The sequence below is a fragment of the Sinocyclocheilus grahami genome, unplaced genomic scaffold, assembly GCF_001515645.1.
Source record: "Sinocyclocheilus grahami isolate Dianchi unplaced genomic scaffold, SAMN03320097.WGS_v1.1 scaffold196.1, whole genome shotgun sequence".
In the NCBI taxonomy this organism is placed as follows: domain Eukaryota; kingdom Metazoa; phylum Chordata; class Actinopteri; order Cypriniformes; family Cyprinidae; genus Sinocyclocheilus; species Sinocyclocheilus grahami.
Genome location: NW_015505375.1, coordinates 554,258 through 581,871, shown reverse-complemented (window position 1 = coordinate 581,871; position 27,614 = coordinate 554,258). Strand labels below are relative to the sequence as shown.

The 27,614-nt window shown below is 36.9% G+C and overlaps 1 protein-coding gene across 2 annotated transcripts in view; it reads left to right on the top strand.

Moving 5' to 3' along the window:
* The window catches only part of cntln (centlein, centrosomal protein), a 106,039-nt gene that overhangs the window by 53,518 nt on the left and 24,907 nt on the right, over nucleotides 1–27,614 (top strand). The window contains exons 13-18 of one of the 2 annotated variants that reach the window (XM_016285348.1): nucleotides 8,420–8,505; nucleotides 13,857–13,951; nucleotides 19,046–19,527; nucleotides 20,523–20,598; nucleotides 22,612–22,687; nucleotides 24,549–24,766. In XM_016285348.1, coding sequence (XP_016140834.1) covers nucleotides 8,420–8,505; nucleotides 13,857–13,951; nucleotides 19,046–19,527; nucleotides 20,523–20,598; nucleotides 22,612–22,687; nucleotides 24,549–24,766 — 1,033 coding nt within the window. Of the gene's footprint in view, nucleotides 1–8,419; nucleotides 8,506–13,853; nucleotides 13,952–19,045; nucleotides 19,528–20,522; nucleotides 20,599–22,611; nucleotides 22,688–24,548; nucleotides 24,767–27,614 lie in introns of both variants that reach the window. The other variant, XM_016285347.1, reaches the window with a different exon arrangement.

Below are 27,614 nucleotides of genomic sequence, written 5' to 3'. Positions count from 1 at the left end.
TCCTTAACACAACACTGAATACAGATGCTCGGTGCAACTCCAGACATTTATAGCAGCTAAACACACTGACATTCCTGTCTTGAGGTTTGCTCCCTCGAGGTTTTTCGGGGGTACATTCAGTGACAGTCCATGCGCGCGCATGTGTTAATTACTGCTGATCTCGTCTGCTGGAGGTGTCGCGCTTCATTAGGCCGCCTTGGCCCTTTCCTTGCCAGGCCTCATTTGGCCCATCCTTTGCTGAGGGGTCTAACCCTGCCAGCCAGTGCAACCTGGCCCTCCCCTGCTTGATCTCTACCCCCGGCTCGCTCGTACAGGAGGGCTCACTCTTTTCACGCCCCCACCTTGCCGGCTGCCTGTCCTCCTAATCCCAGCTGAGCTCATTATGATGTAGCCTGGCTGCCTCCCTCTCTCTCTTTGAGCCTGAGCTGTCCAAGCTAATTACAGGCTAGCAGCCAACACTCCCCGTTAAGGGTCTTCTGCCGCGGCGCTCGCACTAACGTGCTGCTTGGAAGTGACCTGCAAGGAGCACGAGGGAGCTGCTCTCTTTCCAGCCACGCAGCACCTGTCCTTCGGGGTTAGCCGTGATCCCTGTCATGCCCGTTCCAGCGAGCACTGAATAAACTTAGGCTGGCCTAACTCGTGCTTTCAGGAGAGGGAAGGGAAAAAAACCTACAATGTTGAGGTGGAAGGGGAGCACTGTCTTTGATCTCCACTTGCCCGAGACGAACATTACCGACTATGTGATTGTGGAAGCACAGGTCCCCTGCACGCTCTGTGTTTCTTCCGCTTCCTGACTTCTATTCGTTTGCACTTAACCTTGCTTTATTTATCGTTTGCTCTGAGAGGATTGGGTCGGAACATGCAAGGTGTAATTAGGCCAGTCTTGTTTATCAAGCTGTTATGTGGGACAGCGAGCTAAATTACTGTTGATGGCCCACAATTAAGGCTGGGCCGTGCAATGGGTCTGCGCTGGCAGAAGATGGCAGGTTGCCGTTTTACTGACCGTATTAGGATGATTGTGCTTGTGAAGGTTGCGCTCATAAGCGTCGCGATGATCTGCTAATGGTTAATTACCTTATTGAGGCCTGTAGTTTTAGGCTGTCTTAATTGCCGGCGGAGATGACTGCTGGATACTTACAGAGCAGCGGTGGGCTTGCCTCTGCCTTATCTCGCTGCACTTATTTCCTTCAAGTGCTTTTCACAGTCTGAAGGTCTCCTATTCTGCACCCTTTCTAGCAGATATTGAGTCCGAACGGAGATGTCTTTTTTTTAGGCCTCGCTGTTAAGTGGGTCAGTGACATGATAAAGAAAAAGACAAATCTTTTAAAAATGTAGTTGAAAACACAGTTATTTCTTATACATTGTTTTCTTTTGAGTTGTTTTCATTGGATTTTGAAAAATGAAGTTGCATATTAATTGGACTTTAAATGTTGATGTCTAGCCAAGTAAATAGTAATATATTTTTTATTTACCAACTGAATATATGTGCGTACAGATCTTAATTATTATTCTATATCAATTAAATCAATTAAATATCCATATTGTAGATGATGAAAAATTACAACGTTAATTAATTAGTTATTCATTGTAACTACTTTATACTTGTTTCAGTGAGCCACTATAGAGAGTGTGCATTCACATATGCATAAACAAGTTGCAATATTGTGTTTATGTTGTGTATGATTAATGACATGTGTAGGATAGGTTTGGGTGAGTTTATTATTTATTTGTGTTCATTCACTGTTCAACTTCAGCTTCTACAGTTCATGCATAATATAACGGAGCATTTCCAACCTGAGTGACTATATAATAGTGTTATTTGTAGGTTTTTGTTCCTTAAAACTTTGCTGAGTGCATTGTGACTGTGTGTTTTTGATGCACAAAAATCTACAAATATAATTTCTTTTAATTCATTTTATTTCTTTTTTTTATATGCCTTAAATAATTTTAATTCAGATATTTGAAAAAAATGACGTGTTCAAGTCATTGCACATGTTAATTGCATTTTAGCGTGTATTTGAAATAAATTAATCATGAATTAATTTGGGGAAAAAAGCATTACAAAAAAAGCATTACATTGACACATTACGTGTATTTGTTCAAGACTACCTCTATACGTCTGTATATTTTAGTGTGCATTTACTGTAGGTAATCATTTAGATTTTTTTGCCTCAGGGACATATGTGCTGACTGCTAATAGCAAATTAAAATCAGCAGGGAAACAGAACGACCAATGAAAGCCTGTGTTTAATAACAGAGGAACGCCTGCATAGGCGACCCACACCCATTGTCAGGAAAAGGTCTGGATAGCTCTCTGGAGAGACCATTCAATTTCAATTGAGCAATTCAGTCAATTGCTGGGGCAACTAAAGCAGCGTGTTGGATGCTTTGAGATTAAAATATCTTGTTTTTAGCAAGACAAGACTGGATTCGCTTTGGTATCATTTGCACAGTGCCCATTTGTAATCTCTCCCCCCGCTCTTAGTGCTTTTTTCATCTGCTCTTTCTTCCTCATTATGCATCTGCCTCTGCTCGGGATGTCCGCAGTTGTTAATTGTTGCTTAGGGTTTATGGGTAAAAAGAGCCAGGAATTATTTAGGCCTCATAAACAGAATAAACAGCCCTTAGACAGTGATAGCTACACTCAAACGACATCAAAGTATAAATTACCCAGCCATTAAGCTAGAAAAAAGCCTTTGAGATGATTTACGCTGCTCGCCCTCCACTGAGTGTGACCATTACAGACATGATCCCCGACTTTGACTTTAATGAAGTTTAATAAAGTTTACCCTTCTTGTGCTGCTGTTTTTTGCTTTTCATCTTGATTGCTATAAGGTATTAGGAGTAATGAGTGTCTTTTTGCCCTGGGTCCCAGACAGAGAGACAGAAATGGAAGAACATATGAAGTCAGAATGCTTGATGTCTGTTTTGAAGCCTAGCACAACTTTTGCCCCCTCCATTAATTATTTGTTTGATTAATGATGCCCTAAAATATGCAGCTCACTATTCAATGATTGAATGTGTTGCTGTTTCTTTTAGCTCACTCTTAGAAAAGGGAACTTAAAAGCAGTAGATTTTATTGAAATATCTCTTTTCTTACATCGTAGCTCAATTATTATGGATTTGAATACAAATGGGAGTCTTATAGTTCTTATGAGTGCAAAATTCACACCACAACTATAACGATAATAACATAGAGGAACAGTATCTTTGGGATCACTTTCAGTACGATTTTTTTTTCAGCTGATGAATGATAAAATCTTTGACAATCAATTAGAATTTATAGTGCTTTAAAGAGCTTGAGCATTTAAAGTGGCAGACAACAAACGTTTAGCACATTCTTAAAATAAACTGACTGTTATCATGTGTTGATGTGAACAGTAATATAGTTATTATTATTATACTTTTCTTTTTTTATTTCTTTTTTTCTTAAAGAAGAAGTTACAGGTCTGTGAGAGCCAGAAATCTTGCTTGTTTGTAGGTGACCAAATACTTATTTTACCGAGGAATTTACCAATTAATTCTTTAAAAATCCTACAATGTGATTTTCTGGATTTATTTTTCTCATTTTGTCTCTCATAGTTGAGGTAAACCTATGATGAAAATTACAGGCCTCTCTCATCTTTTTAAATGGGAGAACTTGCACAATTGGTGGCTGACTAAATACTTTTTTGCCCCACTGTATATATATATATTTATAAAAATAATAATATACAACATTTGCCTTACAGTAATGCAAGGGATGTCAATGACCTCTAGTACAGTGCTTTTCAAACTTTTTTATGCTAAGGGCCCCCAAATTTAATGATCTCCTTGCGAGGGACCATCCATCCATCTATTTTCCAAACCGCTTGTCCTATGTAGGGTCATGGGGATGCTGGAGCCTATCCCAGCTTCTTAGCAACACCTGGGATGGATGGCCAGACCATTGCAAGGTTAACACACACACACACACACACACTCACACATTCACACACTCTCTCACACCTACGGGCAATTTATGGTCTCCGTTTCACCTATGCAGAATGTCTTTGGATTGTGGGGGAAACCACCCTTGCAAGGGACCCTTTTCTAAAATATAAAAGCTACTACATATTCATGTATAAAGACTTATTAATACTGTGAAAAAAGAGATATTAAATCAAAACTGTATATATATTATGAAATATTACAAAAACTGTGATATAATATGCTGATTCTGAAACAAAATAATTACCTTATATACTGTATTGTCACTGTACTGAAACCAAAGCATATTATTACAATATTATATTAATATATTGATTTGTATTGAGTTGACATCATATTTCCCTCCTCATATTGTTATAAAGAAGACTTCAGATTGTGAATGAATATAATTGTTTTGATTAAAAAAAATTAAATTTGGGAGAGTAATTTAAAATCTAAATTCCATTGATGACAGTCATGAATACTATGTTTACAGCAGTATTTCTTGCACATCCTACAAAACAACACAAGTTGGGCTATTTTGTAATAACTATTGTTCTAAAAACATACAAATATGTCACATAATTATTCGACATTGTTTAACATAGCAGTTGTTGTGTTGTTTTGCACTGTAAGTTGAATTGTTTTAATAGAAACTTTAAATTGGATGAAAAACTGAAATACGGAACAATAATCAACTATATATATATATATATATACACTTTTTTTTTCAAACATGTGTATATGCATATTCATATGACATGCATGCAATGTGACAGTGACATGCATATGGTACAAATATTGTCACAACACAAATATAGGTATTAATCTGATTAAACTATTATTGGCTAAATTTATATATGCACTGAATGTGATTAATTTACCGTAATCTAAAGCTTAATCACAATGTTGCCTTATTTGCATTATAATGGTATTAAAGGAAAAAACTGAGTTAACTATTGAGTGAGTAAATTGGGTGAATTTCCTGTAAATGTACTTACCCTCAGGCCATACAAGCTGTAGATGAGTTTGTTTCTTCAACAGATTTGGATACATTTAGCATTAAATCACTTGTTCACCAGTGGATCTTCTGCAGTGCGTCAGAAACAGAGTTCAAACAACTGATAAAACATCACAATAATCCACAAGTAATCCATAATATTGCTTTCTCCAGTGAAAAAGTTATCTCATCTGAATCATAAAGGAGATAAATATGCACAGATTAAGTACCATTTATTAATGTAAACGGTTCTAAACAAATATGTTTGTGGATTTTCAAGTGAGAGGACAACAGGGGATGGACTTTTTCACTGTAGGGTGCATATCCAAAATATGGATTATGGACCTAGAAGTGACGGTTTAAAAGTAACATGGCTTGATGAATTTGTTTTTTACAAACACAGCTTTTTACCTCACAAGACATTCATTGATAAACTGGAGTTGTGTGGATATCTTGTGGATTATTGTGCTTTTATCAGCTGTTGGACATGCATTCTGATGGCACCCATTCATTTCAGAGGATCCATTGGTGAGCAAGTGATGTAATGCAAAATTTCTCTAAATCTGTTCAGATTCCGATCATTAACTTCACTAATGATGTGTTCACCAGTGCAAGAGCTGGCCAATAATTTCTGCCTTTCAGCAACCTGTCATTTGCATAAGAATGCAGCAGTTAGCAAACAGCATTGATCCAGTCCAGTCCCGTCCTACATTTTTTCTCTTCACAATTTTCATTTCATGCCAACTTTAAATAGTAGTACTCTGAGAATATTGGGTCCCACTTTATATTAAGTGGCCCTAATACCTGTGTACTTACATAGTAACTTGATGTGTATTTCTGTAACTACACACATGTAACAACCCTCTGAATGGTTTGTGTAAGTACAAATATGTAACAGGACATATATAACTACATTTTGTAACAACAATATGTATAAAAGTAATTGGAACAATTTGATCCAGGGGGTGGTGATGGGTAGGTTTAGGGGTGGAAATGGGATCCAGGGGGTGGAAATGGGTAGGTTTAGGGATCTCAAGTTGGTGGAGTTGGTGCACCACTGTAATACCAGTGTACTTGCATGGTAACTCCTCAGGAACTGTCCACTTAATATAAAGTGTAACATTCTTAGCACCAACCACAATTTATATGTAAGGCCTAACTTACTGGCCACTGCTGTGCAACATCAGAGTAATTGCATGGTAAATCCATAGGAATTGTTTACTTAATATAAAGTGATTTTGCAGTTGTTGTTGTTTTCTTGTTCTCATTGGCCTCGTTTAAATGGTTGTAGTTGTCATAATTGTAAAATGATTGTGTGGGAATAAGTTGTTAGTTATTGCTCAGAGGCTTGTGACTATATCAATAAAAAAAATCACTTGATGGACCTTCACTATGTATCATCATTACTTCCTTGTACTCTATTCAAAGAACATCCAATCAGTGTTTTTTTTTTTTTTTTTACTTATTCTTCTCTTTCCGTCTCAACTTTAGTTTTTCATTTATACCGAAATGTATCCAACAAGAATGGAAGCTCTAGAGAGGGGCCTGCTAACCGTCCTATACTAATAAACATCTGTTATTCAAATGATGTACTTGCTCAAAGACGAGCTGGGACTGGAAAGCAGAGGGGATTGATAGAGCAGAGGTTCACACACTATCTCACAAAAAGCACTAAAAACAAATCTATGCTGTTGACATGAAAAGAGAAGCTGTAGTAGCTCTGTTTTGATAGAGTGACTGGTGGGGTCATGAGAGACCCACAGCTGATCTCCACAGCTGGAATGCTAATAAACCACCTTGCGCTGCTGCTAATATATGCTGCACTCTAGCACAACTATACGACAAGGAGTTGATTTTAGAAGCACAGGTTATATGTCAAAATAGGTGAAATGTGGTGATTAGAAAAGGGAGTTGATGTTCATTTCTGTCTGAATTTGTTAGTGGATCTTTTCTTTGGGGGGAAAAAAACATAAGTCCCTTGTTGTGGTACAACTGGAGTATTACCCATAGTTCTTTGCTAGTAGTTACACTATGATGAGCTGAGCCACTGCAATTCAGCAGAGGTTCTTCTACCGCTGCTCTAGAACAAATGGGAGGAGAACTAGGTGCGTGTTTCAGGTGCAGATGTCTCGCTGGTGCCTACCCCAATCCTCAGCAGGCTTCTTTTGGGTCCTAATAATAACTTGAAAGTGCCTCTTTTTGCCCCTTTTAATTAGTCTCCAGAACGCATATAGCTAATTGGTGGTTCTTAATTGGGTTTAGATTCGCTACTTGTCTGTTCAGATCTCCCTGCACCCCACCCCAATCCCTTCTCAGTCTAGGTGAAAAGAAATCCTCACACCCCAGCCAGGGGTTTTATGTTTCTTGTCACTTAGCACTTTGATTTCTTGGTGAATTAAGAGCTATTTAATTAGCGGGGTTTCTTTTTATATCTCCATCTCAGTTGGGGAGAGATTTGGATGGTGTCAGAGTTTAAGCTTTTTAAAGGTAAAAGAGGAAGTTTCAAAAGCAGTAGCTTAACACGCTTTGACAGAAACTTATTGTATTCACAGCCTAGAATAAAAATTAACAGAATGGGTAAATTCATGCACTGAAACAACAGGCATAGTTGTCAAGTAACATAGTGATATCATGGTCTCCTTTACACCTGGCATTAACATGCATTTTGTGTTTGGATAGTTTACAGCTTCATGCATCTCGTCTCCAGCATGATTGGATAGAGCCCAAGCAAATTGCATATAACATGAGTTTGTATTAACTGAAACTGCTGCTGTTTTCACAAAAATTTAAAAAAATTAACGGATACTTGTAAAATATTTCTGGTGTTTCTTTTGTTTTCTGACTAACGCTTCTATACTAACCCAATGTTGATAGGCATCAGTAGTAAAGAAAAGTTAACAAAAAATCATAGCACTCTCTTCCAAGTGTAATCCAATGAAATAATTTGATATACACTACAGTATATTTAGATATTGTTAATACACTTTTGGTGAGAAAATTGCAAAAGCACATTGTCTGCTGTTTTTATTACGTTTTTAGGAAAGTGAAACACATGATTTGCCGTGTAACCTCATCACATATTAAGTTCAGACCTGAATGCAGGTAATGAAAATGCATCTAAATTCACTCTGATCATCTTTTAAAAGTAGTTTCAGTCATCCGATCACAATTTGTCTTTTGATCAAGATCAATCCAATCATGCATTCTCATTCCGGTTGTAAGGTGGCTTGTGAGTTTCCTGATTAAACTCCATTATGCTTTAGTTAGTAGTCAGTAAATAGACCGTACACATCAATAGCTTATTCTTTAAATCAATACATACCTCAGGTGTATGTACGATTTCAGAAGTGGTATTGATATTGAAATAAATGTTGTTTTCGTGTTGTATTGATAACATAGTCCATCTAAATACCTTTACGTGGCACTGTAGTAATTCTGCCATCTAATTTGGATGCTGTTGGATATGTTTAGAGCTAATCTGGAGGAGGAACTAAACGCAGCCCTCGACAGAGTTGCAGTGCAGGACCTACAAGAGCATCAGCAGGAGGAAACGCAAGGTATCACACACTGTCCTATCCAACACACACTTCAAAGGCATCACTTGCACTACTTAATGTAATGAAATGTAACTGATGAGTGTTAAGCTGTTCCATTGTGTAAACTGTTATAAACATTCTGAATCCTTTCTTTTGGGAGAATGCAACTGATCCTTTCCAGTTCATCTAATACCAATGCCAAGTAAATGAAGTGGTTTATTAATACTAAGCCCCAGGCCCTTATTCTGCACAAATTGTTCAATCTATTGAGGTTTATTGAATGAATTTAAATATGAAACTCCAGTATCCACTCTGGGACTAAATGGTAGCAAATGTGAAAAAATTCTAACACCTGTGTGCTCTGGTTGAACTTTGGTCAGGAGACACCTTTAAGATTATAATTTTTAAAATTCAATCTATGATTAAAGCAGTAACTACTTTTTTTGCGGAAACAAGTCTGATGATATAGGCAAAATAACATTATTCTTTAATGTAATTTCAAGACTCATATCCTGTATGCATATTTCTCTGACCCATCATATTAAATATGTTGACTAATGTTATTTTATTAGTATACTGTTATAGTATTTATTAATATTTTGAATTATCCTTTATTTTTACATTTTTAGTTTTAATTTTTATTTAAATTTCGGAAATGTTGTTATGCTTTTGTCATTTTTATTAGTTTTGGATGTCTATTTAGATTTTATTTCAGCTTTAATAATAGTGTAGGACTCACCCTCATATTGTTACAACCCTGACTTTCTTTCTTCTGTGGATCATAAAAAGATATTTTTAGTAAATGTTTTTTGTTTTTCTTCCCTCTGGTTACCAACATTCTATAAAATAGTTTATTTTGTGTTCTGCATAATAAATAAAAGTCTTACAGGTTTGGAACAGCATGAGACATGAGGGAGAGTAAATAATGGCAGAATTTTCATTTTTGTGTCAACTATCACTTTAAACTTATTTTTAAAGAATTGCCACAAAAGTATTTCGAATTTCCATTTAAAATATTTTGAGTTTGTTTTTCATCTAATAATTATATTTTATTTCAGCCATTTTTTCAAATAACAAACTGTTTTTAGTCGTTTTAGTTAACAATAACAACACTGTTGTTAACCTTTCATGTTCCTGATATCTGAGATTATTTCACTCTAAATCCTCCTTTTACCAACGTTAAGATTTGTTACATTAAATATTATCCTTCCCTCGGTCAATGGCAAAATCGGGTCATAGGTGACACAGGGCAGCAGTATTCAGTATGGAGCATTTCCCCACACGCAGCTGCCACAGACACACACTTTCATCTTTCATCCGCTTTCTGTTCCAGTGAAATCACGAAATAAAATTATGACATGACCATTAACCCTTGAGAATTTGAGAGAGGTGGGTCCAGATGTGCTTTCGGAAATCCAATTTGCTGTATTCCCAATTGATTTCAAATTCACATGGCTCTTTGCACGCCCTCAGAAAGGAGCTTGTACATTCCTATCCGTCAAACGCTCCATCAGAGCGATCTCTAGTGTATAGACACCCTTCTTTGGGGAAAATTGGCCAAATCTTGGTAGGGACATTTCTAAAAGTTGGCAGAAAGTTGGTAACATTCCTACCTAAATCAGTGTTGTGGGGAAGTGTTAGTTACTTTAATGACCAATTTTATTACCACAACAGTGTTTTCTAACATGGCTATTCCATATTCCATTTGCATTTTGCCTGCTAGATATGAGTGCAGCATAAGATGTGATGTCCGATTTGTGAACAAATGATTATGAACTTATTCTTTTAATTAGCCGTTTCTGAGGTCACAGCTGTCTCCTTCATCATGAACCATTGATTTTGTTGTAATAAATTAATGAATAGTATTCTAAAAAAAAAAAACATTTTGTGAAATATACTTAGACATGAACATTTTTATTTTCTCCCCAAACTGGAAGATATATTAGCAGAGCCCACAGCAGCAACTTTTAGTTTAAAGATAAGAATGCTTTGAAGTAATTTATGAAACACGTATTCCTTTCTATGGACTAGTATGACACTATGTACAGTACCATACAGCCTTTCTGCAACCCTCCCAAATATAAGCTCATCTTCTAGCAATGACGAAGTGAAAATGTAACATTCAATGCATCTCTCTATGGATCTTCGTGCATTAGGTTGGGATAGAATGTGATCATGGATGACTATATCAAAGGATTCTGTCATATGACAAGTATAATTTATAATAAAAAGTCATTTGGCTGTTAAATGTTTCTTTTTATTAGCCAATGGCATCCTAGTCATTTTTTTAGTCTGGAGAACTGAGAGTATGACATTTGGATGCTTAATGTGTTGTCAGATTAGCCAAAATATTTAATAAACAAATATTCAAGGGTTGGGGGATGTGCAACTTTGTGAATAATGCAGAAATCTTATGCTCAAATCTTCAAGTGTGGACTCCATGTCCTAATGATGGTCAAGTATAGTAATTTTCAATCACACTTTATTTTAAGGTCCAATTCTCGCTATTAACAAACCATTAACTAAGTCTGCCTCAATAAATTGCTAATTTGCTGCTTATTAGTAGTTTGTAAGGTAATTGTTAAGTTTAGGTATTATAAGGTAGGATAAGGGATGTAGAATATGGTCATGCAGAATATGTGCTTTATAAGTACTAATAAACAGTCAATATGTTAATAATAGGCATGCTAATAAGCAACTAGTTAATAGTGAGAATTGGTCCCTATACTAAAGTGTTACCCAATTTTCTACGTCTTGCTGTCTGTTGTTATTATTTTCAAATCAAGATGTTTAGAATTTTAATTCACCCCCTTTTTTCTTGATGAACCCGGATATATGAGGTAGTCTAAAGGCCTATCCGATATACTCATGGCAAGGTTCTTTTCCATTCTTCATTTAGGGGTAAAAAGAAGTTGGAAATATCATTTAAGTGGTATAGTGTTTGCGAACATCCCGACACCACCCATGCTGCTGAGAGAGCTGTGTGGGTGAATATGTAAATATGTGCTGCACGCTTTTCTCTTAATAACAAACACACAACAAAAATCACAGTGGTGAGAAAACAGCAGTTAAGAAAGCATCTGATGAGAGAGATGTGGATATGTTTAAACCAGATCTGCAGTTTAGCACTCCAGTCAAGTCACGTCACGTTTATTTATCTAGTGCTTTATTGAGCAGATGTCATTTTCCAATGTTTCTTAAATTGTCGTTTTTCACTAACCTTATTTAAATGTCCTCTTTCACATCAAATTCTTAATTATTTCAATTAATTCAGTTAAAATAATAAGAAACTGTAGAGCTGTTATCGTTCAAATGAAATCAGTATAAAAAAACTCCATCTTTCCACTGCAAGAAATTTCAAACGCATAAAGAATTTTATAAGATTAATGTTTTTAATATTTTTTTAACACAAATAAGAAATGTTGGGAGAAATGCAATGATACTTTTAAATATGAAACCAAACCAGTAGGTTGCGGCAAATGACTGTTTGAATGAGTGCGTCCTTTAGTCCTTCATCCAACAGATTCGTTCAAATGGCTGATTCATTCAGAAACGAGGCAAGTGACAACTGTCTTTGAATGGGTTACTGAATCATTGACTCACTTGATTCGGTCAAAACAAGGATTCATTCAGTAACGAAACACTGCTGTGTTGCTCGGAGACACAAAACAGTTCTGCTGTGGCTTTAATTGGAACTATTTTCATCAGCGAAATTGAGCAAAAACAGTCAATAGTGTGTCTAAAATGAAAGTCACTTAATTTTCACTTCTTGTTTATTTAACTACTATTGCATAAAATCCCATTGCAATCGTGTTGAAATATTTTGGTCGTGCAATGTTGCAAACCTAAATCATGTATTATAAATTTCTTAAATTTTTTTTTTTTTTTACTACCGCAGTATGCTATCTATAACTTTCTGTGTGTGCTGTTGCGCTCATTTGTTTTGATTTCTGAACGAGTCCCTCTCGCACTCACTCAGGCTGCGCAAGCTTCATCTGGCATGACATAAATACATTATCAGTCGCCGTAATTGTGACGTCAAAACAGACCGGCTCAGAATCAGCAGACTGACCGTCTGGTTCTGGTCCCCGGGTGGTCGATCGGCGCATTCTCTAGTGTTTACCAGCTTTGCTTTGGAAAGCTATTGTAACTTCCAGAACAAATTCCAAACGAACTTCATTTTGTCCTGATTTTGTTCAAAATGTCACACCAGTTCTTTGTTTTGCTTGAAGTATATCGGGGCCTTCATTGTAAAAGTGCGATTTTTGAATCTGTAAAAAAAAGACTTGTAAATTAATAAAATCGTATAACACCATGGGCATTTTAATAATGAATATTATTTTTCTCTAGTTACGCCAAGCTCTAAAATACAAGTATATCAGGTATAATGGTAAAATACTTTTAAAAATCCAGTAAGTCACAGACAACTAGAAAAGTCCTGTAAAATCATTGTTTAAAAGAGAACATTCAGTGTTTAAAACTTGACTGATTGTTTTTATTTTTGTATTTCTGCACACTGCAAAATTTTGCAGTGAAAATAGTGAGCCACTGTGAAGCTGAAGACTTATGTTGAGCTTTAGTTCTCAGAGTGCAGAAGTGCCATGAGATGGAACACAGCTTGACCACAGAAAGTTACACTATTAAAAATACTAATAATAAAAATATATATTTTATTAAATTATATATATTTTTACATGTTATTTCTGATGTTAGCAGCACAGTATGAACAGGTAATGGTCCCTTAAAGTTTTCTGTGGTGTGATCATGCTCAAATAAGAGCATGTGTGTGTGTGCATGCACATGTGAATAGTTGTGTTGTTTTTTTTGTTTTGTTTTTTTGCAAGTGTGTGGTGTGTGCATGAGGCTACAGAGAAAGACAGGTCTGTGACTCACTAGAATTTCAGCCTTGCTTCTTACTGTCCAAAGGTCAGCTCAGAAAAAAAACATTGTAAATATTTCACAACATGTTCATTCAACAAATGAGCATCCACATTCACCATGAAACTTGTATTAACCCAAGGCAGCAGAAAGTTATGCTCTCCAAATGTGTTTATTTCCCCCTCTTTAAATAAGCATAGCAACAAAGTTCCTGCCATGAAGTCAAAAACACAAACTCCATCATACATTGACAGTTACCCTTAAAATTAATTTGTATTACTCTACAATAACCTGCAAGATTGCTTCAGGTCAGAAGGTTTTGATTTGTGGTTACAAGTCCCTTTTCTTAGTCTGTTCATTAAAGGCCTCTTTATGAGCTCAATCAGTTGAATAGACCTTTAAAAAGACAAGAAATTATGTGTCATTAATGATAATTGATTTGAATAGGGAAAGTGGCTGTCAGGTGACAGTATGGGTTTTTATTCCTTCAGCAGAGCTTCTGTTTCGGGAAGTGCCGGAGGACGAGGTCAGGAGGAGCAGCACCCCCATCAAGACAACCGCCAGAAGAGTGGAACAGACTTTTAAAAAGGTACCAGTCGTTGGCTGTTCAGCCTTTATATGAATAGCTACATTTTGTGAAGAATAATAATGTAAGGTCACAGTTCCTTACATCATGCTCAGAGCCACAGACTATTACCAGACATTAAATGCATAAAACGTCAATGGTAACACTTTACAAAAAAAATCAGGTTGATAACATTATTTAATACACAAGTATCATGAACACTAATTTAAACTTTTTAACAGTAATGTCAACTAATTTAAACTAAAGTAATACTTTTTTATTCCGAAAGACAGATGTGATGTGTGATGTCCAATTAATCTTTCACATGTTCAAAATATACATTGTCATATAGACAGGTGAATACTGTTGCTCGACTTTGTAAAAACCCACTCAATTATAGCTATGCATGTAGGCAAATTAATGAACTATTTTTTTTAGCATTTATTAATCTAGGTTATCTATGTTCATTGTTAATTAATGCTTGTTTATATTAACTAGTATACACTACCAGTCAAAAGTTTGGGATCAGTAAGACTTGTAATGTTTTTTAAAGAAGTCTCCTCAAGGCTTGTCAAGGCTGCATTTATTTAATCAAAATACAGAAAAAAACAGTAATCTTGCAAAATGTTATTACAATATAAAATAATTGTTTCTATTTTAATATCCTTTAAAATATTATAAAAAATATATAAAATGTATAATTTATTTCTGTGATGCAAAGCTGAATTTTCATCAGCCATTACTATAAAGTGTCACATGATCCTTAAGAAATCATTCTAATGTGCTGATTTATTAGAATTATCAATGTTGGCAACAGTTGTGCTGCCAAATATTTTTTTGGAACCTGTGATACTTTTTTCAGGATTCTTTAATGAATAAAAAGTTAAAAAGAACAGCATTTATTCAAAATATAAATATTTTCTAACAATATAAATATTTGCTATCACTTCTTAACAATTTAACACATCCTTGCTGAATACAAGTTTTAATTTATTTAAAAAAAAGAAAGAATAGAAATTTACTAACCCCAAACTTTTGAACTGTAGTGTATATTGTTAGAAAATATTTATATTTTAAATAAATGCTCTTCTTTCTAACTTTTTATTCATCGAAGAATCCTGAAAAAAGTATCACAGGTTCCAAAAAAATGTTAAGCAGCACAACAGTTTCCAGCACTGATAATAAATCAGCATATTAGAATGATTTCTGAAGGATCACGTGACACTGAAGACTGGAGTAATCCATCCTTGCATCACAGGAATAAATTCGATTTTAATGTACTGTATATTAAAATAGAAAAACGTTATTTTACATCATCATAATATTTCACAATATTAAGTTTTTTCCTGTATTTTTGATCAAATAAATGCAGCCTTGATGAGCATAAGTGAAAGTGAAAGTGAAAGTGACGTGACATGTGGCCAAGTATGGTGACCTTAGTTTACCCATCCAAAGTGCACACACACAGCAGTGAACACACACAAACCGTGAACACACACCCGGAGCAGTGGGCAGCCATTTATGCTGCGGCGCCCGGGGAGCAGTTGGGGGTTCGGTGCCTTGCTCAAGGGCACCTCAGTCGTGGTATTGAAGGTGGGAGAGAGCGCTGTACATTCACTCCCCCCACCTACAATTCCTGCCGGTACGAGACTCGAACCCACAAACTTTGGGTTATGAGTCCGACTCTCTAACCATTAGGCCACGACTTCCCCGCATAAGAAGCATAAGAAACTCCTGTAAAAAAAAACATAAAATCGTTCTGATCCCAAACTTTTGACCAGTAGTGTACATGTAAAAACAGTTGAAAGTGCTAAAAATGTATAGATTAACATTAAAGGGTTAGATCACCCAAAAAATTAAAATTCTGTCATTAATTACTCACCCTCATGCGCATGCGTTGATTACATGAAGCGTAAGCAAGTGCATGCTGACAAATCCACAAAGACGTGGACTCCACCCACTGTCTACACAAGCCAATCAGATAACAGCCACTCGCTGACCAATCGTAGCGTGTTCTCACTATAACCAATGCTTTACCGAAACATTTCTTTACAATCAGGGTGATCTCGCCCTGAAATAACTTAATTCATCTGCATTGGCTCAAATAGGAAAAATAAGGGCCATAAAAATTGGTACAGTAAAAGATGTTTAAAATTGGATTTTGTTAGACCATTAGACCGTGTATCGCCAAGCCACAGTATTACATTTTACGTGCATTTGAAAAAGCCAGAGAACAGCACTTTACATACTGGAAATACTGTATGAACGCGTGTTCATAGAAGCGTCATGTTATTCAAGATGGACCAAAAAGTGTCAATAAGTAACTCACTAATACGTAACTGGACTCAACCTCATCAATGTGGTTCTAGCGATCTACTGTATAAAGCATTATAAATGACATTTTTAAACATTAATTAAAAGTATTACAAAATGTTTGGAGAGAAAAAATATACATGGGTTCTTTTTAAATGTGTTTAAAGGCGTCGAATATAAATGCATATAGGCTAAATGTAAGACAAGAGATATTCATTGGTTAAAACACTTGATCACACAAACAATATTTCATATGAATCATACTTACTAGTTTTAATTGTAAAAGTTACATTACAGTATCCAAAGTAAATGCAAGGTTTTTTTTTTAAATACATTGTCCACTCACAAATACCCAGTACACGCTGCAGTGATGCTGAGGCTGGTACCCATGTTGCCATCTGGGTCCATATTTGATAGTATATGTGTCATTATATGTGCGATTGTAAATCAAAATGTGATTGGTTATAGCGAAGATACGACTGGTCAGCGAAGTGTAGCAGTTATCTGAATTTATACATCGGTAGTGTTGTGCAGTATTTTAAAATATTATTGAAAGTTGTTGGTAATGTAGTAATGACACCTGAAGGAGGAACAAGTGCAATAAAAAAAAGTGCTGAGGCTGGTACCTATGTGGACATTTGGGCCCATATTTGATATACTGTATGTGTGTCATTGTGTCATGTCTTACGCCGTGTCAACCCTGTTCGCTGTCGCTGCGCTGAAACAGCTGTAACTGCAACTAGACACATCAAAGTGAATGTGCGAATATTTGTCCTTCATCGTAGACGGTATCACTCATTATAATGGGTTCTGGTTGCTTTGGATACGTCGCAAGGGTGTTACTGATCATGCTCGGGATCTGTGAAAGAGCATCATGTGTGTATAATCTTGAGTTTATTCTCATTCACTGATCCTGATGTAAATATAAAGAAGCCAAATAGGATTTATTAATGACACAAACAGCACTTCAGTTCAATTTGAACAAAGTGTCCATAGAATGCAGTTCCTTTCAGGGGTGCAAGTAAATGAATCTGTTCCCGCCATGATTGTAAAGCAAAACGTGATTGGTTATAGCGAGAATGTGCTATGACTGGTCAGTGAAGTGTGGCTGCTATCTGATTGGCTTGAGTAGACTGTGGGTGGAGTCTATGCGTTTGTGGATTTGTCAGCCCACTAGAAATGTTTCAAAATCCACAGAAGTGTGCAGCAATCCACATATGCACAAAAAGCCATTCACAAATGCACAGGAAGCAATCCACAAATGCGTGCAGCGATCTAAAAATGTACAGGATGCGATTCACAAATGAATGGCAGGCAAAGTTGTGTTTGTGACATAAAAAGATGAATATTTGTGAATATGTTTTTAATTTGCAAATCTCATTTTATTTATTTTTGAATTTAATTAATGATTGTTAAAAACATTTTTAAAAAATCTTATATTTGTAAGATTTATTTGTAAATATGTTTATTTTTTGTTAATCTGTTTACATTTATTTTTGGATCATAATCTATTTATTTGGAATAATGCAACAAAAATCTCTCCATATAAAAATGTGTATATTGGCCAAAAGTAAATTTATATATCTGTAGATTTTATTACATCTGTAGATATTGTTGAATGTTGTTGGTAATGTAGTAATGCCACCTGAAGGAGGAACAAGTGCAATAAAAAAAAGTAGTAATATTTAGAAATGTTTAGAGATTTTAAAGTCTAATTTACAATTTTGGTTTTGATTTGTGTCCCGTGTTGTTGGTTTTGATTTTGGGCAAGAATTTAATTTCAGTACATAATTATTCAAAACGAATGCAAGTAGGTCACATGCAGAGCTCATTGGTCTAAAACTGGATAGAGGTCATGCAAAATAACAGTTTATAACAATGGGTGTGCTCAGAATCTTTATTTAATTTTTTTAATTAAAACAGCGGTAAAAGCCACCTGTCTTCCTGTAAAATGGATCGCTCATTTAAGCCCTCAACAGCACAACAAAACACCCTTAAGACTCATTTGAATAAAACTAAATTCAAACTGCTCTGTTTGCATTCGCTAACTCTGCTGGTGTTTGACAGCGGGCACTTCACTCATTTAACACAAGCAAATCATTTGTCATTAGTATTTAGCCTCAGCAAATCAAGCTCACACTCTGTTCAGAAGCACTTGACTTCACCTAAAGCAACATTTAGCTTGGTTCTTGCTGGAGGGGCTGGTGATGACTGAGGGAACATTCTGAGCAGAGGAATGAAATGGTTTGTAGAATAATTTGGAGCAGATGATGGCATTGTGAGCGGTGCCAGCAGCTGCCATATGGTCATGTAATGGGGGCTGTCATCGCCTTTATTACCGAATGACAAGCACCATGTTAAACTTAATAACCCACAGGGGCAGACTGCTGTTTATGTGCTCCTGCGAATGCATTATAAATGAAATAATTTTTGATGGAGTTGTGGGAGGGGGTAAGTCGTTGTCAGCCAGCCGTAAAGGGGCCTAATGTTGTTTGAAAGGTGGTGTGCTGCGGCAGTACGGCTGCAAGAGTGCTAAATAAAAGGCTGCGATTTGCCTGGGGGTATACACCCAGCAGGCATCCCCTCCTCTCTTTCACACCCTCCACCAGGATTTGACAAGCTGCCTAAATGGCCCTCTTTTATGTTTAGCCATGAGTAACAAATTTGGGGGGAATCACTGAGTGCCTGCTTGCCTGCCCCAGAAAGGACCCTCTCCATAAAGGCCAAATGAGAGTTTAAACTACAAACGTCTCGAAAAGATGAGGTGATAATTTGCTGTGCACGTGCCTCTGCGTACTCCCACAGATCGAGCAGTTACAAAGTCAAATGGTCTCTCTGGAGAGCGAGATCGTGCGGTTGCGAGAAAACAACCGGGCGCTACAGGAAGCGAATGGAGCTCTGGCTGGAGAGCGGAGTGTTCTGCAGGCCAGAGTTCAGCTTCTGCAGGAAAGCAAGGAGGTGGAAGAGGCCCAGGCCAGAAAAGAAGGGAACCAACTGCTGGCCCAGATGCAGAGCTTTGAGAGACAGGCGAAAGAGGCCATGAAAGCTGCCGCCCAGGCCAGGCGCAGACTGCTTAAGATCCGCCAGGAACTAGGAGTCCTTCGAGCCGAGAGAGATTTCCATCGGTCCGCAGCTAAATGCAGGGCGAAAGCCGCCACTCTGGCAAACAACAAGATCAGGTCCAGAGCACCCTGGGTTGACGCCTCCAGCAGAACACGCATGCGCTCAACGCTGAACAGGATGGACAGTCCCGCCAAGGACGATTGGGAGGACATGAGCGCAGACAGGTACTTCCCCCACCTTTCACTATCCCTGTCTCTTTCTCGCTTTCCATCTCTCACACTCTCATTATTTTTCTGACTGTAGGGACAGCACGCATATGCAAAAACACAAGCAAACGGGTGATTGAATCCCAGCTTCTGTCTAGTTGGTATTCAAAAGAGAAAAAAAGAGCAAGAGGGGGGCAGAAAGAGGAAAAAAATTAGATCCTTTGAATTATCCTGGGATGTCTTGCTAGAAGCTTATTGACTGAAATTTGCATGTAGAATTAGCCACCTCTGAGCAGCCGAGTTGAACCGGCGCCAGGAAGCACCTGAACCCGCCCGCAGCACCTCACTTTCTGCCCAATGCCATTTTCCCAACGCCATGAGCCCCGAAATTGACAGTTTGGCAGGTTAATTTAATTTGTGATTCCTTTGCATATTCATCACTGACAGAGGAGGATTCCTAGGCAAACTCTGGCCAATCAATTGAGTTTTCCTCCCGTGACACTCTTATTCAGCTATGGTCCCAGCATCTCCCTTCTCTCCTCCTCTTCCTATATTTTATCTAATTTAACAGGATAAATTTTGAATGACTCTGTTCGTCTCTCTACGAGATGTCTACAAGCTGTTTAACATCCTCAGAAATCTTCAGTAATTATTTCATGAAAGTTTTATGTCACCTCCTGCATCAGAGTTTATGGCATGATGGATGGTATGATGATTTCCAATGATACCAGTTCAGATTTATTTCACCCAAATGCACCACTACTAACAGAACGGCATGCTGGAAGCTTTCCAAATCTGTCTCCAAGAGGCTCTTGTATGAGATGCCGGAGCGTTTAGAGTGTCCCAACTGTGCCTCAGCAGTTTGAGTTACACACCACACATGGGTGTTTAAGTTTCTGGGTTGTCTGCTTTTCTGCTAATTAACCACTCTCATGTGAATGCTATGGAATGGCACATAGTAATCCCCAATATATCTCTTTATCTTGGTAAATAAGTCAACTTTATCTCTGCAGTGACAGTGAGGAGTTCTCTGACAGCCTGGAAAGTCGATATTCTGTTCAAGCTCTACGAGTTTCAAGGAAAACTAAGGTTTGTTACACAAAATGTTTATATTATTTTTAGGACCTTGCTATATTCTCTTCTTTTCTGTTTAAGATTTTTTGCTCAAATTAAATAACTGTCATTTGGCTACAAATCAGTATATTTTGTTTTCAACAAGATTCATAAGAAAGACATTTTAAAGGTGATCTCTGCACACCTAACCAAAAATAATGACAAAAGGTTTCAAAAAGACTTTATTTTAGTGTCCTTGTTATGTGTTACATGTACTTTCTATAGTAATAACAGTAAGTTATGCATAATTACAAACAGCTAACCCTAAACCAAACTCCAGCTCTAATCCTATAGTAAGTACATGTTATTAATTAATATGATTTGCTTCTTACTTGCACAATTACACTGTAACAAGGACACCTTGAGATAAAGTATAACTGAAATGTCCTAAAAAAAGGTTCTCAGTCTGCCACTGGTCATCCAAACAGACTGCATCCTTCAAACTAGGCTGTATCTGAAATTGCATATTTCCCTACTATATAGTAGGCAAAAAACATTATTCAGGGGGCGACCTAATGTTTCCGGCAAGATTCTTAAGTGCGCATCCAATGGTCACTTTACTATCCCATGAGGCCATGGGAGAGGATTTGTAAATGGCAGTAAATCAATGCAACTGATTCTGGTAAGTTACATGACAATGACAACATGACAAATGGATTATTATCAATACGACACATTTCCTAACTATATAAAACAATTTAAAAAAATACTCTTTAAGTGTGCAATTTTTAGATACAGACCAAGTTTCCGTCTAATCAGGTTCTCGATCTGGCAGGATCTAATCCGATTGGCTGGCTTTACACAGCTTCTTAAAGTGCACATAGGTTTTTTTTTTTTGTTTGTTTGGTTTTGTTGTTTTTTTGTTTACAAGCTGCTGTGTTAATACAGGGTCTGTGAAGATATACAAGGAAAAGAAATGGAAAGAATTATTATACAGGTAGAAAGAATTATTTTACAAATGACCATGAGAGACAAGTAATTAGAAACATTTCTAAAACACGTACATATATACATATAATTTTGAACATATGTAATTTAAATTTTTTTTAGTGTGGTAGGTGCCATATTAAATGTGGTACAGTATAATAAAACCACCCACCTTGACTAGCAAACAATATAAACTGTGAGCAATTTGTCTTTGGCTTAAATGCTCAAGCTTTTTACAGTCGGGGTGAATTCCGATTTACTATTAATGTGTTTATTGTTCATCAGCTGGGGAAAAAAAACATTCTGAAAGTGATTCAAACAGAAAGCTTTACTATGAAGTTTTTATATGACTCAAAGATTGGGCCTAAGCTCATGTAATTGGTTGAGGCAATGTTGCTGTATCCTCAGAGCCTAAGTTGTAACACTTTTGAGCAGAATCAATCTACAAATAGCTTATTTATAGTTAAAAAAATTACGCTCTTCGCCTTGAAATTGCCTCTTTTCATTTGCGAAGTGAAGAGTTAAAAAATAAACATTTTATTCTTGACTTTAAGCAGCTGTGTCGATTGGGAGATGTGTATCAGAGGTGTCTGTTCCTGTAAAGTGCGATCTCTTCTCGACAGACTCTCAGGGCTCCACTGGCTCTCCCCCATCCCCTCAGGGAACATGGAAGCTCCATATCTTTTCCTCTTTTCGCTTCCTCTCAGCTCTACAGCTGTCAGCCCTCTCTTAGATCCTGCCTGAATGCCTCTGTGTACTCGTCAACCGTGCTAGCTCACATCGGCGTGACAGTGGAGCAGAGCACTGCGCCGCCCGTGTCACACTAAAGAGCTTCTGAATAAATCCGTGATCAAACCCACAGAGAGGGAGAGAGAGACTGATCAAAACCTTTTTAAATAGTGTTCGATACAAACGAGGGGAAAAGCCAAAGCCTCTTTGATGTGACTACAAACGCTTCCTCTGTGTCACTCTGCCGTGAGCCGCCACGTTACGTTATGTTAAACTGTTGCCCCAGCTTTTTGTGTCATGTGTTGTGTGTTTCCACCTCTTGCTTGCTTGCAGGGCTGCAGGTACATGCTGATCTGCCCCACAGACAGGCCTGGAGAGGAATCTCAAACCAGAAACATCCAATTCCAAGGTAACCTGGTTGACGCAACTGTGCTCAGGCGCTTGCATAATGAGTGATTGTTCGCTCTTGATTGCTTGTACGGTCCTTATCCTATAAATTCTTTAAAAAAACAAATAGAAAACTCAACCTACTGTAAATATAGAGACAGTTTCTCTTCAATTTCATTCTTCGAGCAAAATATGTAATTTGCATTTGTTAAGATGATGATTGTTTATAAAAATAAAAAAAGCATGCCCAAACATTCCTACTTCCTCTTCTGCCCCACTCCTATGTGTTGGTTCAGTCTAGCCCCCAAATTCATTCAGTTGTGTCAGAAATTGACACTGGATGGCTCAAACACATTAAAGCATCACATTGTTTCAAATCAAACAAATAAAGCTGTTTATGTACAGTAGTTATCTATAAGACAGTAAAATAGAATAAATAATTGACTTGTAAAACTGTATTGTTTATTGTTTTGTTATTGAAGACATAACTTCAGATTAACATTTTGCTGAAGCAAAATCTTCCTTCAGTTTTTTTGTGAAAATGAAGACTCGAGGGTTTAAGTTTAACCAGAATTAAATTCTGCATAAGAAGAGTTTAAGAAATTAAAATAGTGTTTAATAAATTATAGACATAAATACATTATTTTGTAAAATAATATTCACTGAAATAATATTATAGTCACAGCAGTCACAATAACAATTTTCTAATTAAAGCAGTGGCTGTAATACTGTGGATATAATATTGTTATTATACTAGCTGGTTTTCTACTGTAAGGCATAATTTTTATTTTTTATTTTTTTATAATTTTATTTATAACAGTTTTTATATAAACATAAAACAAATAAAAGTCTCACAAAATGTATACAAAAAATATACTATACACAAAAAACTCAAACAAAAAACAAGAGACCCCCCCACCTACCCCCACGAACAGGCACCAGATACAATAAAAAATATGCACCTTAAACAAAGACATACGTAATCAAACATAAACAAAACAATAAAGATGGAGTGAAGGAATAAAACAGAGAAGCTATCCATTAAACTCTTAAAAAGATACCTAAGGAAGGGGCCCCAGATTTTATCAAATTTTTTAGAAGCATCGATCTTGGAAAAGCGAATCCTTTCGAGCTTAAGGGCGGCAACCATCTCCGCCAACCATTTATGAAAACTGGGCGGTAAAGAGGACTTCCAGTCCATCAAAATCACCCTTTTAGCCACAACCATACCAAACATAAGAGACAATTGCTGAGAATGTGTTAATGCTAATGTAGGGTCAGAACATCCAAGCAAAGCAAATTCAAGAACTCAGTAAAAGAATGTTTTATGTAGTGGCGCACCTGTAAATATCGGAAAAATGTGATTGGGAAAGATCAAAGGTTTTATACAAGTGTTCAAAAGTGGCAAATTTTCCATCTATATAAAAGTCTTTGACCGTGGTTAGTCCTTTGCCTCTCCACAGTGAAAATACCTTATCCAACTGGCCGGGCAAAAAATTTTGATTATTGCAAATGGGCAGGTGCACAGAAGGACACATAATATTCATAATAGTCTTCATTTGTTTTAAATTTCTAATGGAATTGAGCACAACAAAATTCTTACATTGTAACTTCCTTAAAGATACAGGATTAGAAAAAAGAATAGCAGCTAAGGAGCTACCAACAACTGACCGAGCCTCAATATACAGCCACTTTGGATGCATATCCATCAAGTTATCGGCAGCTTGATCGCTAATCCGCCAGAACATCATAGTCCTGGCATTAGCAGCCCAATAATAGTGACGGACTGTAAGGCATAATTAAAGTGTTGTTGCAACCTTAGGTATCCACTGTCAGATTGGAAGAGACTGACGGTAGCATTGTGTCCTCTTCACCACCCTCAGGTGCCTCCCAGCAAAAGATCAGGAAGAAAAGAATTTCAAAGTCCCATGCTGTTTTGCAACAGCGTCTTCTGTCCCTCCAGCAGCAAGTCACAGCTCTACAGGCAGAAAAACAAGCAGCACAGCAGCTCGCAGCAGAGCAGAGCCACAGACAAGTGCAAACTCAAGTGCAGTTAGACTCCCTTCTCCAGCAACTCAACGCCAGCAAGCAGCTTTCAAAGGTACTGCGAAACCAACTCCACTAGCACTTTATTTACTCCTTGGGCTATTTAAGGAAATACTTTTTATATATATATATATATATATATACAGTGGGTACGAAAAGTATTCAGACCCCCTTAAATTTTTCACTCTTGTATATATATATATATTAATGACTTATTTTTTTAAGAATATTTTATAAATGATGTTCCTTAAAAATACGAAATTCAAAAATAACTAAGCTAAATAGCTAAGTTAGAGTTTAAGTTACGACTTTAAACCTTATGCTTTAAGGTACACAGTAAGTGATTTATTAAAGGGGTCCTATTATGCTCTTTTACAAAGTCTTGATTTTGTTTTGGGGGTGTACTAGAACATGCTCTCATGCTTGGTGGTTCGAAAAACGCATTATTTTTCACATAATTTACATTATTAAAATACCTTTCTCCCCAGGCAGGCACAAACGGCTCGATTAGGTCCGGCTTTGTTGAAGGTCAAAATGTGTTGTGATTGGTTAGCTGTCCCAGTGCGTTGTGATTGGCGAACAGCTTAGACGGTGTTTCAGTACTGCCACGCCCCCTTGCTCCGTCTTTCAAACAAAAGCTTTTGGGAATACGGCACTTCTCACTCGTGATGTGAAATCTGTCCTCAGTAAAATACGTAGCACACAATAGCAAATTAGGGTTATAATGCTCAGGAACAGAGTTAAAAAGTAAGTTGCAACCACTGTTTCCTGACATCATCCGCTTTCGGAAGCCCAAACAAAGACGTTTGGGCTTCCGAAAAAACAAAATGTACAGAGCGAGGGTACGCGAGGACTGGAAATGAGAACCGCTGTTCTAGACATGCCAAAAATTTGAGGCTACAGCACAGCAGCTGCTCTTCTTCGTCGTCTCGTCTGATGCGCTCACTCAACCAAGCGTTCTAACTACAACCGCGCCCCTCCCCTCCCCCCAACCATTCGAATTTCTGTAGGCGGGAATTATTTGTAATGAAATTCTAATGAGCTGCTTTGTGATATCATAAAGCCCGGAAACCAAACGCTGTAGTCCAAACGAGCCGTTTGCTGTAGTTCTTGAAAATTGATTTTTTAAAAACTAAATATCTCCCTTTGGAGTGGACTTTGAGATTTGTAACTTTCTAGATCTTTTTTATGCCCAAACATACACACTACACACTGACTAAAATTTAAAAAGTGAAAAAGCATAATAGGACCCCTTTAATGTATTGGTTTAGAAATACATTATAGAAGAAGAAAAAAAGCTTAATAGATGAAAGCATTTGTTTATATTCAACAGCGCTGAATTTGTTGCATTAAACAAGGCCAATCTTTTTTAATTCAGCCATTTGAATTGCACTTAGCCACATTGTTTACAATATTTACATTATTTATAACCGTAGGGCCAGGCAGGTTTGGACAGCTTTTTTCCCTTAATAAAAGAAATCATCATTTAAAAACTGCATTTTGCATTTACTTGCATTATCTTTGTGTAATACTGAAATTTGTTTGATGATCTGAATCTTTTAAGTGTGACAAATATGCAAAAAATTTAAGAAACAGGAAGGGGGAAAAAACCTTTTCACACCACTGTTTTTATTTAAATATTATTAATTATTTATTTAACTGTTTGTTTATTTATTTATTCGTGTCTTTTATTTTCTATAATTTTCTTTATTTTCTCCAAAGACTATTTTTGTGAATTTGGTTGCTGTAGTCTAAAAAATAGTCTTTTGGAGTGATCTGTGGAGACAGACTTCGTGATGCTCATGCTTATGTCAATTTGTTTTCAAATGTACATGCACAGTGTCATGTGCTGGCTCCAGTTAGACTGTGCAGTTGGAAATGCCAAGCCCATTTGAGATTTGATTAAGACTCTTGACTGGAACAGGAGGTCAAGATGCACGCCCTAGTGTCCAGTCCATCTCTCTTTCCAAAACCCTGCTGCAATGACACTTTGCAAGTCTGTGTGTGTGTGTTTGCACATGCGCATTTATGACTGTTTGTTTGTTCGACTCAAAATCTTGCATTATTAATGGAGTGGTGAAAGGGCAGCAGGTTGAGTGCCCCTGCATGCTTCCCCCTGCTGCCCTGAAGTGTGATCACCCTCTTTAATTGGCTAGAGGTGGAGTGTCCAGATTTGATCCTCTTGTCTGATGAGGTGATGAAAATCACAGTAGTGTGTGGAACATGACTATGTGTGTAGTTTATGTTCATTTGAGAATTGTTTTCCTTCTTTGGCTTATATAAGAATGATTTTTTTGTAAGAAAACTTTACAGGGAATCAACAGACAGACAAAGAATCATGTAGAGTGTATTGACTAGGGCTGTAGTATTGACTAGGTCTGTAGATTACAATTACATTTACATTTAGTCATTTAGCAGACGCTTTTATCCAAAGCGACTTACAAATGAGGACAATAAAAGCAGTCAAAACTAACAAAAGAGCAACAATATATAAGTGCAAATGACAAGTCTCGGTTAGCCTAACACAGTAAACGTAGCAAGGTGTATATACAGTGGGTACGGAAAGTATTCAGACCCCCTTAAATTTTTCACTCTTTGTTATATTGCAGCCATTTGCTAAAATCATTTAAGTTAATTTTTTTTTCCTCATTAATGTACACACAGCACCCCATATTGACAGAAAAACACAGAATTCTGCAGGACCGGGCAGTTTTAGCAATGTGGTCTGAGAAATTCAGCGTATCATCAATCACAACTCCAAGGTTTTTAGCTGTTTTTGAAAGAGTTATGGTTGATGAGCCTAACTGGATGGTGAAATTTTGATAAAGTGATGGGTTTGTTGAAACCACAAGCAGTTCTGTCTTAGCCAGGTTGAGTTGAAGGTGATGGTCCGTCATCCAACA